This window comes from Babylonia areolata, chromosome 22, assembly GCF_041734735.1.
Source record: "Babylonia areolata isolate BAREFJ2019XMU chromosome 22, ASM4173473v1, whole genome shotgun sequence".
Classification (NCBI taxonomy): domain Eukaryota; kingdom Metazoa; phylum Mollusca; class Gastropoda; order Neogastropoda; family Buccinidae; genus Babylonia; species Babylonia areolata.
This window is the reverse complement of record NC_134897.1, coordinates 22,902,144-22,918,029: the sequence shown is the minus strand read 5'-3', so window position 1 is coordinate 22,918,029 and position 15,886 is coordinate 22,902,144. Positions and strand designations below refer to the sequence as shown.

Below are 15,886 nucleotides of genomic sequence, written 5' to 3'. Positions count from 1 at the left end.
GTTATAAAAATACAAACAATTAAATAAAATATTTTTATATAGGGAAACGTTTGATGCGCTTGTCGCAAAATTCAAAAAGCAATTTAAAAGACAAAACCCAAAGGAAAGAAAAAAAAAAAAAAAAGAAACAGGGGAAAAAAAAGCCAAAAAAAACATTTTTGCATAATCGTAAAATCCTTACTCCCTCCTCGTAGCAAACCATCAGACAAAAAAACCAAATCCCCCCAACAGCCCCGTTTTGTACTCTTCCCGATCGGCCAGCTCCGAGGCGGAAATGATGCTGCTGAGTTCCGAAGAGGTGGAGGTCCGCCGAATGGAGGAGGAGGGAAATCCCGAGCTGCCTGAGGAATACTTCGAGCCGCCCGTGCTGCCGGAGGAATACCCTGAGCTGCCGGAGGTATACTCCGAGCTGCCGTCCTCCTTAGAGGCGCGGAACTGCAGCTGGAACGCTGTGTTCACCCTGGCCAGGTCCCCCTCCTCGATCCGCACGGTGAACACCAGCGTGGCCAGCTTCAACTTGTGCCCGTCGATCAGCTCCTTGACCTCGTTGCCCCTCACGATGCTCTTCTCGCCGTTCAGCTTCAGGGAGACGACCCTCTTGTCGCTCAGGTTCCTGATGAACCACCTGACCTTCCCGTCCTTCTCCACTTGACACCACAGCTCCACGAAGCAGCGGGGCATGTGCTCGTCGTTGAGCAGCACGTCCAGGTACATCCCCCGCCCCATCACGATGGTCTGGCCGCTCCGCCTATTGATGAGGTCAGGAAGACGGCTGCTGAGCTTGACCGGGGTGTCGGACGGGTAGTAGAGGGTGAGGAGGTGGGGTCTGGTCAGGATGAGGTCGTCCCAACCAGGCACTGTTGGAACCTCGTCCTTGGACTCCACTGTCGCTGCCTCCTGGTCCACTGTTTCTACTGTTTCTGGTAGCACAAAAAAGTGTCTGTGAAAAACAAACTGCAGCCTATTGAAAGTTTACGTGTGGCTTAAAAACAACAACAACAAAACAACAACAAACAAACAACAACAACAACATCAAAAAGCCAAGCAAGCAAGCAAACAAGCAAGCAAGCAACCAGCCAAAAGTCTACAGCTGTGTTAGAAAAATAGATATAGGTTGAGAAACGAGCCATGGTGAGTTAAAAATGTATTTTAGATGAAAATACAAACAAACAGAAAATTGCAGCGGGTTGAAAGATTCAGTATTGGTGAAAAGATACAGTGCAGCGTGTTGAGATATTAAGTGTAATTGAAAAAAATAAACTACAGCGAGTTAAATATTTGTGTAGCTAAAGCAACAAACTGCAGTGTGTTGAAAAGTGAAGTGTAGCTAAGGAAAAAACAAACAAAAAAAAAACTTCAGCGAGCTGTCAAATCAACTGTACCTTTAAAAAAAAAAACAACAACAACCCAAAAATAACAACAAAAACACAAAAAAAAACAGCATGTTGAAAAAATAAGTGTTGCTTAAAACAACAACAACTACAAATAGCAACAACAACAAAGAACTCCCCCACCCCCCCACCCCCACCCCCCCACCCCCCCCGCACCCCCCCCCCCCACCCCCACCCCCCTTACAAAAAAACAAAAAACAAACAAACAAAAAACCCACCAAAAACCAAAACAACAACAACAACAACAAAACAACAACAATAACTATATCGTCTTGAAGAGAAAAAAATACGTATAGATAAAAAAAACAACAACAGCAACAAAACAACTACAAAAACAAACAAACCAAGAAAAAGAAGAAACCAACAACAACAACAAAAAACCCACCCAACAACATACATCTGATTTCGAGTGTGGTACAGAAATCATCGCGGTTGGAAGGTTATCTTCATGGAATATATAAATCATTCATTATATTTATGGTAATTATTAATTAATCGACCAAAATGACTATCATTATTATTATTATTATCGTCATCATTAACAGCAGCTGTAGCAGCATCAGTGTTACTACAAGAGCATAATGACTCATGCTGTTTTCTTGTTTGTTTTTGTTTTCCTCTTCTAAATGTACAAACTCACCACTGTTCACAACACGGGATGGACGAGGCATGAGCCATCTGGCCACTGGTTCTGCGCTGCAGATGGAAGCTGGTTCACATTCCGCTGACATCACTTCCCATCGGGCATACACACGAACCCATTCTGGCAGAAACTGGTAGAAGATACCAATCAGTTTCCCCTGCATTTCTTCTGATCCAAGCATCTCGTTTGCTCTGGCTTCATCAGTGTGTTGGAACGTAAAAATGAGCGAGCCATATACGACAGCCCTCAGCTGAGCATGACACTCTGTGAAGGCCTGCTTCACAAAACGAACCAGCCGGTCAGAGGAGTCCGAAAGAAGGTCAAGGATAGCCTGTAACAATCTGGGCATTTTCTCCTCGGGCACCGTCAGTTTGAGTGCTGTGAATTTGTGCTGGCAGATAGTTTCCGGAGACCATTCCAACGAGGCCAGGCACTTACCTAGGACTTCTGAAACACACATCCATTTCGTTTTTTTGTTAGATGTTTTTATGCATCGTAAATACTCATCACTGGTTTAATTAAAAGTTGTACACGTCTGTAACTGTTTTCAGAAAAAAAGTGTTAAGGAATTAGATACATTCTTGTGACTCATGAATGGCCCAGGTTTGGGTTTGTGATTGGTCGTCGTGGAGATGTTTGGTTTACGTGAGTCAACAATGTGAGTCTATGTAATGACTGGAATCTCTGGAAAATGAATTTTTTCAAGGTTTACCGTGGACACACACACACACACACACACAAACCAACAACAACAACATGTAAACATGAACATCTTGCTGATAATCCTAGCAATTTTTCACACTTTTCCAGTCAGATTTTCAAACTGGCATTGGACCCAACAATGATCTAATCTTGGTGAGCAATTCTCAAACCATAATCAGTTCATCCATTATGTTTCTTGCGCATGGATTTCCCACCCTCGTTTCTCGTTAACTTCGTTTTTAGTCCATACATTCACACAGTCAGTGAAGTTTTGATTTAGCATCTTACCGTGAACACTTTCAGCACTGAAGTTCTTTTCAGTCAGTATCCGTATGGCCTCATCGTTCAGATAGTAACTGACCATTGTGCAATTGTTGGCAATGATCACATCGCCTTTGTCACCCGCCCACGCCACAATACCAATTCTGGTCTGAACGTAACGGCATGGACGACCGTTCACATCCTGGCCATCCAGGGTACACTCTGTTCGAACACACACACACACACACACACACACACACACACACACACACACCTATATGACGGGCGCAATAGCCCAGTGGTTAAAGCGTTGGACTTTCAATCTGAGGGTCCCGTGCTCGAATCTCGGCAACGGTGCCTGGTGGGTAAATGGAGATTTATCCGATCTCCCAGGTCAACATACGTGCAGACCCGCTTTTGCCTGAACCACCGTGTGTATACACATGCAGAACATCAAATACGCACATTAATAATCTTGTGATCCATGTCAGCTTTCGGTGGGTTATGGAAACAACATACTCGGCATGTACATCCCCGAAAACGGAGTATGGCTGCCTACAAACACGTCGCAGCCCACTCGTGTACACACGAGTGAACGTGGGAGTTGCAGCCCACGAACTCAAGGCCTGACAAGCACGTTGGGTAATGCTGCTGTCAGGCATATTTATAGCAGATGTGATGTAGCGTATATGGATTTGTCACAACGTAGTGACGCCTCCTTGAGAAACTGAAACTATGACACAGAAATACATGAATAAGTTTTCAGAGTAAAGAACAAAATACTTTGGGTATCAAAGAAATATTTTTCGGTAGCTTGCAAATAAAACGGAATGTTAAAAAAAGAAAAAAAAGAAGAAAGAGCAGCTCAGTTTACCATCACGTGCAGCTAATTTGAACACTCAAGGCATGAATTATGAGGAGGGGTGCTTAATATACCATCATGACTGTCATGTACCCAAATAACTGACATTGCAAAATAAACAGATTAATGGCAAAATAAACAACATGTAACATTTTTCTGTGTGCAGATACATAGATGCGTCAAAACTTACGATGTTACGTGGACAAACGAAGAGTCAAATAAAAACACGTCACCTACAAAAAATAGTCTCAGTATGTCAGGGACGACAAACCGCAAGAGTAAGCCTGTCGGACTTGTTGATATCATCTGTCATGTAATCCTTTGTGATGGAGTCTCTCGTCGGTCCGACGGATGAGTTGGCAGGCAGGCTTATCTGTCAGTGTGTGTCCTCATATAGGAAAAGAGGCCGATTCTGGATGCGCAGCACTTCCCACAGGTGTTGCAAGGGAAAACGTCTCCAGAAGTTGAGCCCTGCTTCCTTCGCTCACGCTTCTCTTTAATGGCCAGCGTTCACGTTTTCAAACGTCTTTATGCCACTAGAGCACAGCATCCTCCAGCGAGAGCGGTCAAGAGCATCAGTTTCCCAAGAAGCGATGTCTATGTCACAGGCTTTGAGGCTTGCAGGGTCTTCCAAGTTCACGGTGGCCTTCCGTCAGCTGGCCATACAAAAGCATCTTCGGGATCCTGCTGTCTGTCATGCGGACAACGTGTCCTGTCCAGCGTAGCTGGCACTGGATCAGCAGGCTTTCGATGCTGGGCAGGCCACTCCTCTCTAGGACCTGGAGGTTGGAGACCCTGTCTTGCCACTTTATACCGAGGATCTTTCTTAGGCATCTCTGGTGAGACTGCTCAAGTTGTTGAATGTGACGGCGATACGTCGCCCAAGTACAACAAGGTCGTCAGTACAACAGCTCTGTAGGTTTTGATTTTGGTGCTGAGCCTGACGCCTTTGTTGTTCCACAGCCTGTTGTTGAGTCTGCGAAAGGCGGAGCTGGCCTTGGCGACGCGCACCGTCACTTCTGCATCAAGGGCTCCGTTGCTGCATAGGGTGCTGCCCAGGTAGCAAAACTTGTTGACTTGTCTGTGTCATCGATCTTCATTGCAGATGGGGTGGGGGGGGGGGGGGGTGGGGGGGGGGGGGAGGCACTGGCATTCTGTGAGCTAGCTGGTTGGTACATGGACTCTTAGTCCCTGTGGGTGCCAGGACGCAGCCCTGCTTCACTCCATTTACCACAGGGAACGGATCCGACATGTATTTTCCTGTACTCTCACCTGCATGCCATCGTGGAAAGACGCAATCAGCTGGATTAGGCTCTCTGGGCAGCCGAACCTTTGGAGGATCTTCCACAGACGATGGCGGTTCACCGTGTCGAAGGCCTTAGTCAGGTCTACAAAGACCATGTGGAGCTCCTTGTTCTGCTCACGGCACTTCTCTTGCATCTGGCGTACAGCAAACACCATGTCACATGTTCCCCTGCCTGAGCGGAAGCCGCACTGTGCTTCAGGGATGACTGTGTTGGAGACATGGTCAATCAGTCTGTTCAGTATGAAGCGGGAGAAGATCTTGCCGGCGTTGAAGAGAGAGAGATTCCACGGTGGTTATCGCAGGATGTTTTGTTTCCCTTTCGTTTGTAAATGTGGACAATTGAAGCATCCTTGAAATCCTGGGGGACCTCCCCTCTCTCCCAGTTGGGAAAGCTGGGTGTTGTAGGGCTAGCTCGTCGTTCCTACATTAGCCTGGTTGCCTGACCAGCACAGGTGACGTTTTTTTTAGTGAGGAGTTGTGCAGTCCCTTCCCCACTCTCTCGCCTACTGATGCTCAGTGACACAGGTGCAGATACTGCCACGCGTAGGACGGCCTTGGCAGGTGCAGGTTTTTTCTTCAGAGGTCCTTCTCCTAGGGGGACTCCTAGAGTTCCCCCTGCCCTTTGGTCATCCTCTTCCGCCTTCACAGCCGTTGGGAAAGGTTTCCTCCTCCGCCTGGTCCGTCGTTGGGAGGCTTCACATGTGGCAGGTAGTACTGGGTTACATGGTACCAGTAGCAAGGGCTATGCCCCTGACCTGACAGGTCGCACAGACAAAGACGCACATACACGCCTACATGCAAACATGAACACCCTGCCCGTTACCAACAACCGATGGCTGTGGACTGTGAATGGAGTGTCCATATCCAGCAGAAACATCTATCAACTTGGAAAACGCTGAATGTGCAAAAACTAAAACCAACAGCAAAATACAACTGCCCAAAACACCCCGGTTAAAAGCTGCCTGTCAACAAACTGGAAGGAAGAGGAGAGGGACTCAGCGTCTTGCATCCAGACAACATGAGAGCATATCAAAAGCTTTCAGCTGAATCTTGCCACATGTGTTAAAAAAATAAATAAATAAATAAAAAACTGACGATTTTTCCTGGAAAGTTCTGTTCCACACTTACTTCTAAAACATCATGTAAAAAAAAAGTGTGAAACGTTACAAGAAAATCAAAGTGAAAAGCACCTGTCTGTCAAGTGAAGAAAGAAGACTGTTGGGATCTGCACGAGATTAGATATGAGCATCTTACAGCCATGCAGAAGTTGTTCCGAATTGTCCTCCTGATAATTTTTTTTTTCAGCTGCTGAAGGAAACAATCATTTTAAATTCCATTTGAATTCTACATGGACTGGATAAGACGTGAGTGAATTGAGATTTTTGATGTTTTGGTTTACCTTTATACGTTTTGGGGGGTTATCCTTATATGATTTATAAGGACTGACATGTATTCAGCTATGAAATGGCCCAGTTGCTTTCGTCTGGGTTATACAAGATTTTAAAAAAAATTTAATCCACAATTACACACACAAGCACACACACACACCCCACGCCCTCACACACTCCTCACCAAGCTGAGTTGGTCCTGGATGACTCTCATGACTGGTCCTCTGACTTTGATCTAGGGCTTGAATGTAGGTCAAGCTGTCTGCGAAATGAACATCCCGTGCACTGTTAACATGGACTTGGGGTGGACGGGTGGAATCTTCGCTCGCCATGCTGTTGTCACCTGAAGCTGTAATCTTCTCTCCAGACCTCGGCTGTATCCGTTGTGCTGGTCACTAACAAAGGCACCAGAGAGGCGTCAACTCAGTGTTTTTAACTTGTTCTCTTCAGTTCATATGCAACTGCAAACAAAGCAGATACTGTTCGTGTTCTGGCACAGGTGAGGGTGACTGATATATTTCAAAGAGAAATGTCATAACGAGAAACGACAAAGCACTCAGGTACATTTTGTCTATCCAGTCGCATGCAGCAAATGATGCTATCATTCCTTACTGCATGCTGGATGCATGCTACCTTCTGGCAGACTTGCAAGTAAAGTACAGCAATATATGTGGCGCTGTGGAATACAGCAGAGCCCAAAACATGCAGAGATAGGAGATGAATCTTTCTACAGATTCCATATGGAACACACACACACACACACACACACACACACACACTGTCACGCTCTATAAGAGAGCGGACTAGAAACCCCCACCCAACCCAACACTAACACCCAGACAACACAGACACAGACTAAACATAATTCAGAGTTCACACACATTTATTCAATCACACACAGAACTTGACCAATAAACAATAACCACAACCCCGGCGGCAACAACACTTAAATGACAACAGAATGGATAAATAACACACACACACCAAAAAAAAACAACACCACACACAGAACTTTAACACACGGCCGTCCAGCGGCAAACAGTCCGTAGAATGCTACCAGTGAACTAAAGACGTTTGATGAATACATAAACTGAAGCACTGCACAACACAAGAGGAAAACGACGACTTCGACGGTGAAAACTGAAAACTGATGAAGACGAAACTAGAGCACAAATGACGACGGTGATGAGAAGAGGGCAGCAGGAAGACAGCAGACATCCAGAGCACCAACGCTGTCCGGCCAACACAGGCTGAAGAGGGGAAAGCACAGGAAGTGGGACGCTGCAAACTAGCATGAATTATATTATCCTTCTGGAAGGATTATCCCTGCCCCCCCCCCCCCCCCCCCCCCCCCCCCCCCCCCCCGACTCCCCTCCCCCTTAATGAACGTGCAAGACAAAGTGATGAACAAAAGATTAAACGAAACTGAAACAGCATTATAAAATATCACTATAAATTCTGTTGACACCGCCCCGCACTTCACATTCACCAGTGAACACATTTTCTGAAAGATATTGTACATAAGACGTTGAAAGAACTGGGGGAAAAACTGATAGTTTAGAAAACATATGATAATTTGACCTTGTGAACATAACGAAAATAGAAACATTCTTACAATAATAGTAAAGGGGTTCACAAGGAAACGTTAGTGGCTGAAATACTTTAAGCATACTTAATAAATCCCAGTAACCATTATTTTTAAGTTATGTTTAAAATATCACAACAGAGGAAAACAATACAAGCCTGACTTTTTTTTTAGCATTAACCCTCAAATCCTAATAAACAAAATCAAACATCTGGCATCTTAACAGAACAGGACAAATGAAGAAAGAAACAGCACTAAAAACAGCCAACTGACAAGTACAAACTACAACAGATAAGTTCAACAATGCAACAGCGAACTCACCTGCTAACAGGGTACCACTACCCTGACACTGGAAATAAAAAAAACAAAAACAAAGACGAGACACGTCCAGCAGGGCACTCCCTCTGAGCTGGAGCACACAGAACATAGATACACACTTGAGGGTGCCAACTGGGCAAAAATGCCCCAAACCCCAACAGACACGACCTTCCTCCAAGAAGGCCGCGGGCGAAAAGCCTAGAGAAGTGTCACTGACAGAACAGAGAGACTTTAAACTCTGCTCAGCAATGACACAAACACACAAACGAGACTCCCCGATTGCACGTAAAAAACGCACAACCGGGAGCTAACACACACTAAAATTTTATGAAAGCTCGAATGGGATAGGGTAAATGGGGAAGGTAATGCACAAACACTCCACACGAGATTGTCATGAGTTGTCACACACACACACACACACACACCACGCTGTGGCCTCCTTTGATTTACTGTCGTTATCTCTTTTTTTTCTTTTCTTTTTTGTGTGCAGAACTTTGGGGCCATATTTAAAAAAAGGAAAAAAAAGTACATCGCACAGGCAGTACAACGTGTGGCTGACAGCTACAACGCAGCGCTAAGTAGGTCAGTGGAACAGGCTGTGTTCATACTTGGAGATTTCAACACGTGTGACATTACCATTTGTCTAACCTTCATCATATGTGTCTTGCCCCACACGTCTTAACAGGACTCTAAATCGTTGCTATGGCGAAATTCCTGACGCTTATGCTACTCGATGCAGGCCACCTCTTGGCAGGTCTGACCATAATGTTGTACATCTCATTCCAAATTACATTCAAAAAGTAAAACGTCAAAAACCAACACAAAAAAGTGGGACAGTGACAGTGTCGAAGCTTTGAAAGGTTGTTTTGAAGCCACTGACTGGCAGTTATTTATTGACAGTTGTTCCAATAGTCTTGAAGCACTTGTGGATCATGTTGTATCGTACATCCAATTTTGTGAAGATTTAGTTATTAAGACAAAGACCACTAAGATTTTTTCAAATAATAAACCATGCATTACTAAAGAGTTGAAAAGTATTCTTAATGAAAAGAAAATAGCATTTTTAGCTGGTGACACTTTTAAGGTAAATGAACTCGAAAGAAGTTTTAACAGTCAACTTAAGTTAGCAAAACGTGAATATAAAGATAAAGTGGAACGAAAATTGTTGTGTGGGGATGCTAGGAAGGCCTGGCAGGGGTTAAATACAATGATGGGGAGGACACAGCGACCCAAAGCTCTGTTGTCTGATGACCCCTTTGGCTTTGCCAATGACATGAACAGGTTTTATGCAAGGTTTGACAGGCATGATTTCCGTGCAGAGTGTGATGATCTATGTCAGTCACTTGTCTCTTGCCCTGTGGAACTGGACACAGCTGAGGTGACGAGGTGTTTTTCACGTGTCAACCCAAACAAAGCGCCCGGATCAGACGGCCTGTCAGGTCGCGTGTTGAAAGCTTGTGCCGACCAGCTTGGTCCAGTTTTTACACGTGTTTTTCAATTTCTTTTAGATAATCATTTCATCCCCCACTTATGGAAGATGACAACAATTGTTCCATTGCCAAAGTTTTCTGGTGCTGTCCAAATGAAAGATTTCCGCCCAGTGGCTCTCACATCTGTCATTGCCAAATGTATGGAAAGAGTTGTCTGTGGACACTTGTCGAAATGTGAAGCTGATCACATGGATCCATTACAGTTTGCGTACAGGGCTAGACGAGGTGTTGATGATGCAACAATTTCTTTAATTGATCTAATCGCACGTCATTTGGACAAATCTGGAACATCTGTTAGGGCACTTTTTATGGATCTGTCTGCTGCTTTTAATACTATTCAACGTCATATTTTAGTGAGGAAACTTATAGACCTAGATGTAACATCTGACCTTATTTTACGGATACGACAGTTTCTATGCGATCGGCCACAGCGTGTTTGTCTGAATGTCAGTTCTGGCTGGCCCATATTGTCTGAAATTATTATTGTGAATACTGGAGTTCCGCAGGGCTGTGTTTTATCCCTTTTGCTTTTCTCCCTCAACATTAACGACATCAGGTGCTCAGAACTTTTTCTCAGTCTTGTAAAATATGCTGACGACATGGCTTTAGTAGGTCTTTTAAAAGACGAGTTTTCAATTTCACAGTATTTTTTTTTAGAAATTAGTGTCATAAACTCTTTCTTAAAGGATAACTTTCTCGAACTGAACGTGGAGAAAACAAAAGAACTTATTTTAGGCAGTGAAAGGGGCACACACACACACAAAATCCAGTCATAATGGATCAGAAACAAGTGGAAATAGTGGACAGTTTTAAATATCTAGGGACTATAGTTGATCACAGTCTCACATTCAGTGAACATGTTGATGCTCACCAGAGACTCTTTTTACTGCGAAAATTAAGAAGTTTTAATGTTAGTCCACACATACTTGAGTTGGTGTACAGAAGTCTGACAGAAAGTGTCATGGCTTTCAGTATTGTGGCCTGGTTAGGCAATCTGACTGTGAAGTTAAAGACAAAATTAGGACGAGTTGTAAACCTGGCCAGCAAAATCATAACCAAGCCCCAGCAACAACTGAACACCCTATACCAGTCCACACTTAGCAGAAAAGCACTCCAAATTTTTCATGATTCCATTCATCCACTTAACTCTGCCTTTCAGAAACTCCCTTCTTGCAGACGATGTAAAAATCCCTCTTGCAAAGAAGAATGTGTACAAAAAATCATTTGCCCCCTCTACTGTTGCTGTGATAAATGATTCACTCAAATAATGTTTTTATTCCATTGCCTGTTATTTGTTTATTGTTATGATGGCAGTTGTCTTTCTTCCCTATATGTATGCATGCATGCGTGTAAAGAAAGAAGTGAGGGGAGGGGGGGAGGGGAGAAGTGTGTGGGTGCGTGTGTGTGTGTGTGTGTGCGTGTGTGCGCGCGCGCGCGCGCGTGTGTGGGCGCGTGCTCAGTGTTATTGTTTTGCCGCAGAGGGGCGTGAAAGGAGTTTTACATGCTTTTAGTCTTGGTGGCGGTTGACCCTTCAACTGTGATTTCATGTTCTTAAATGTTATAATTATTTTACTGAATATTTTCTTATTATATCATTGAAATGTTTCACTTTATCTTAAAATGTAATTTTTGTTTTCTTACCTGAATGTTTTCTTTTAACATGATAGTTAATATGTATGCTGTGATCAAGGAAGGGTGTGCCAGTTGCTCATTTGTTTTTTCGGTTTTATCTGTTGATGAGCATTTGTCTTTTTAAATGTTATTATTATCTTACTGAATATTCTCTTTTTATAATGATTGAAACGTACACATGCGCTCAGCGCGCAGGCACACACGCGCGTGCGCACACACAAAACGATGCATGCACACGCACGGGCACACACGCAACACACACACAGTTGTTACACTCTGAATGTAATAGTATCTTACCCACATGTTTTTCTTTTTACATAATAATTGATGTGTGCATGGTGATCAGTGAAGGGTGTGTCAGTTTTTGTTGCTGTTGTTTTTTGCTGACGGGCATTTTATTTTAAGTGAGCCTAAAGAAAATTTTCTGTTTTTGGTTGAAGCAGATAATAAAGTATTTTGAATTGAATTGGATTGAATCTATTTGTTTAAAAAAAGTTTTGTGGACAGAAACGCAAAAGCTCAGTGATCTACCTTTCCCTGTGTTCAATATTGGTTGAAGTCAACGAGAATGAATAACCATAAACTGCCACGTAAAGCCTATCAGATGTTGTTATGATTTAGATGAAAACTGTACAAGAAACTGGGCTTCAAATATCTGAAGTTAGTTACACTAATATGGGTTTGAATATGTATGGAAGAATCAAGGTGTCCAGGAAATCAAATAGTCTCCGACTGAATACAAACCCAGATTAACTGTATGCAGGTGGCAGGAATGTAACTTTCACATCGTAATCAGCGACCTGTTTGAAATATGTAGAACATTTTGCACTCTACATGAAGTGAAAACAAAATTTGAAAAAAGAGCTAAGACAAACATATAAAGATTAGGCATATTAAGAACTGTACAAATTGCTCAACATTGTTTATCGTTTTAAGAAACATAGGTTGAGTTATTGCCGTCTGTGCAGAAGTGGGTTTGAAGATGAGACACACCTGATTTTATGTAGAAAAGTATACTCCACGAAAGTACTATAAGTTTCTGGCGAAGCCTGTTGATGGCATCTTATAAAGAAAGCGTTTGAAAGAAAATTGTCAATTCACTCACATAAAGCATTTAAGTTAAGATCAGTTATGATGTCATAAATCCTTTGATGAATGATTCACCTTCTGCACTCATATGTTGCCAGTATACCGCACCCCTTCATGAGGGGCATTGACCTATAAATTATGAAGAAAAAAAAAGAAAAAAAAATCATCCGAATCCGAGTCCGAATCTCTCTCTCTCCCATTCTATCTCCTTCACCTCCCCTCCCACCTCTCTCTCTCTAAATCTCTTTCCCTCTCTCCCCCGTCTCTCTCTCTCTCTCTAAATCTCTTTCCCTCTCCCTCCCGCCCCTCACCCCATCACTCACTCACTCTCTCAATCTCTTTCCCCTCTCCCCCCCACCCCTCCCCCCATCTCTCTCTCTCTCTCAATCTCTTTCCTTCTCCCTCCCGCCCCTCCCCCCATCACTCACTCACTCTCTCTCTTAATCTTTTTGCCCTCTCCCCCCCGCCCCCTCCCCCCCATCACTCTCTCACTTCTCTCTCTCTCCTCTCTCTCTCCTCCCCCCCCCCCTCTCTCTCTCTCTCTCTCTCTCTCTCTCCACACTTCACGATGTCTTTCCGTTTTGACACCGGAGCACTTTCCTGGTTTCTGGAAAATATTGGTCATGCTGCAAAGTACGGTGTGTGTGTGTGTGTGTGTGTGTGTGTGTGTGTGTGTGTGTGTGTGTGTGTGTGTGTTCTAAATCATACCTTCCCTCAAATCAGAATTTCCTTGTGTTGCTCAGTTAATATTTTATTCAAATGGTTGCGAAAATGTCAGTACAACAAACAGTTAATCTGGCAATAAATGGTTTCAGTCAGTCAGTGTAAGAAGGAAGAAGAGGGGAGAAAGTAGCAGTAGTAGTAGCAGTAGCAGTGACAGTAGCAATAGCAGTAGAACCAAAGAGTTCAGCCCTCCCGGTAGACAGACATACAGACAGACAGACAATTATACAGACAAATATCGCCTTTAAAAAAAAAAAGATATAGACAGAAAGGAAGAGAGAGAGGGGAGGGGGGCTGGCTGGGGGGGGGGGGGGGGGGGGTTAAGTCTTAGAGATAGACGGGCAGATTGACAGAAAGAAGGATAGAGTCTGAAAGGCGGTAAGAGAAAGAGAGTGGGAGAGAAAGAAAAAAGAGGAAGAGAGAGAGAGAGGGGGGGGGGGCGTAGAGCTTTGAGACAGACGGACAGTTTCAGTTTCAGTAGCTCAAGGAGGCGTCACTGCGTTCGGACAAATCCATATACGCTACACCACATCTGCCAAGCAGATGTCTGACCAGCAGCGTAACCCAACGCGCTTAGTCAGGCCTTGAGGGGAAAAAAAGAGAAAAAAAAGAGACGGACAGATTGACAGAAAGAAGGATGGAGTCTGAAAGGCGGAAAGAGAGAGAGTGAGAGAGAAGAGAAGAGAGACAGATAGACAGATAGAGACAGAGACAGAAACAGAGAAACACAATCATAAGAATAATAATAACAACAAATCCACCGCTTTCACCCACCTTGGCTGAATCAGAATGCAAGAAGATAATAAATCATATATAAATCAAAACATTAACTCTCTCCATACGAACGGCGAAAGAGACGACGTTAACAGGTTTCACGCCAATTACCATCATCAAAATATTGCAAGCGGAAGGCTCTTATACTGAAGAGGTGAATGTTGACAAAGAATACCACAATTCTGACGACGGAAGCTAAAGGTTGGGTCATTGAGACACCCACTGGACATCCGAGGGGTCTGTGTAGAGGAGAAGAGAGGACTGGCCGTCCTGAGTGGATTAACAAAGATGTGCCGCACACTCACACAGTATCAGCTAAACAGTGCAACACACACGCTCACAAGATATGAACCAACAAAAGAACAACGTCGTGTAGGCTACAAATAGTATCTCCAACCTTTGCTCGCGAACCTGCACTTAAGATACATCTTTGTATCAGTGATGACGTCAACGTGACAACGCATCGTTAACTCGGGAACTTCCCGGAACACTGAACAGATATGCTTCCCCTTGAAAACAGTCACCCCGGGCATTTCTCCGCCATGACCAGGAACTCGAACATCCCGTTTCATTTTTACAATGGAATCTTGTGCAAGGCTGTTGATGAAATAAGAAAGAAATACAGAAAGAAAGGAAAGAAAGAAAAAAAGAAAAAAAAGACTGTGCGTGCGTGCAGCATCAATTCTGTTGTCTAGTCCTTCAGATGCATGTGTACCTTGATAGGCAAGATCAACTCTTTTATCATCTGACAAACCACAGATCTGCATTGTTTAATAATCATGACAACACTCTCGCCCTTTTCATTCGACTGTTACCCGTTCTAACAATGGCATTTCCATGAAATAGAAATCGGAAAGAAATAATCACACAAAGACTGAAAGAAATGCAAGATGAACGTCAGTCAAGGTTAGAATCGCTAAAAAATAACAGTATCAGTATCAGTATCACGTAGCTCAAGGAGGCGTCACTGCGTTCGGTCAAATCCATATACGCTACACCACATCTGCCAAGCAGCGTAACCCAACGCGCTTAGTCAGGCCTCGAGGAAAAAATAAAACAAAATAAAATAAAATAACAAAAAAAAGAAGAGAGAATAAAATAAATAAAATGAAATAAATTAAAAAATAATAGATAAATTTATAAAAATACTCCTTGGAGAACTTCAGTTTTCCTCGTGCTGATGGTAAGGCCGAAGTTCCTGCTGGCAGTGGCAAACTTGTCGACGCTGAGTTGCATGTCAGCTTCAGATCCAGCGTTGAGGGCACAATCATCAGCACACAAAAAGTCTCTGATGATGTTTGTCATGACCTTGGTTTTTGCTTGAAGCCTTCTGAGGTTAAACAGCTCACCATCTCTGAAGGCATCAGAAAGCATTGCAGAGAACATGAGGCTGAACAGTGTCGGAGCCAGGACGCAGCCTTGCTTGACACCATTTGTGACAGGAAAAGGAGCCGATGTTTCGCCATTGTCCTGAACTCGAGTCTGCATGCCTTCATGGAATTGGCTGACCAAGGAAATAAACTTCCGAGGGCATCCGTACTTGGCCATGATCTTCCACAGTCCCTCTACTCACGGTGTCGAAGGCCTTGGTGAGGTCCTTGAAATCAACCCTGACTCCTGAGAGGAAGCTGCTGTGGACCGTGACAAATGGCGCGCTGCTGTGCACAAAGGCGCCAAGCTGTGCCAGGCCAACAGGACTGCTGCAGCTGTTCAGAAGAGGCA

General features: G+C 43.9%; 1 protein-coding gene across 1 annotated transcript; it reads right to left on the bottom strand.

The window, feature by feature from the left end:
* Positions 1-201: 201 nt before the first annotated feature.
* Positions 202-14,488, bottom strand: LOC143297070 (uncharacterized). Its single transcript, XM_076609243.1, has 5 exons — positions 14,165-14,488; positions 6,738-6,948; positions 3,025-3,219; positions 2,032-2,481; positions 202-920 (listed from the first exon to the last, which is right to left on the bottom strand). Exons 2-5 carry the CDS (start codon positions 6,883-6,885, stop codon positions 202-204), a joined length of 1,512 nt encoding a protein of 503 aa, XP_076465358.1. The 5' UTR covers positions 6,886-6,948; positions 14,165-14,488.
* Positions 14,489-15,886: the final 1,398 nt, after the last annotated feature.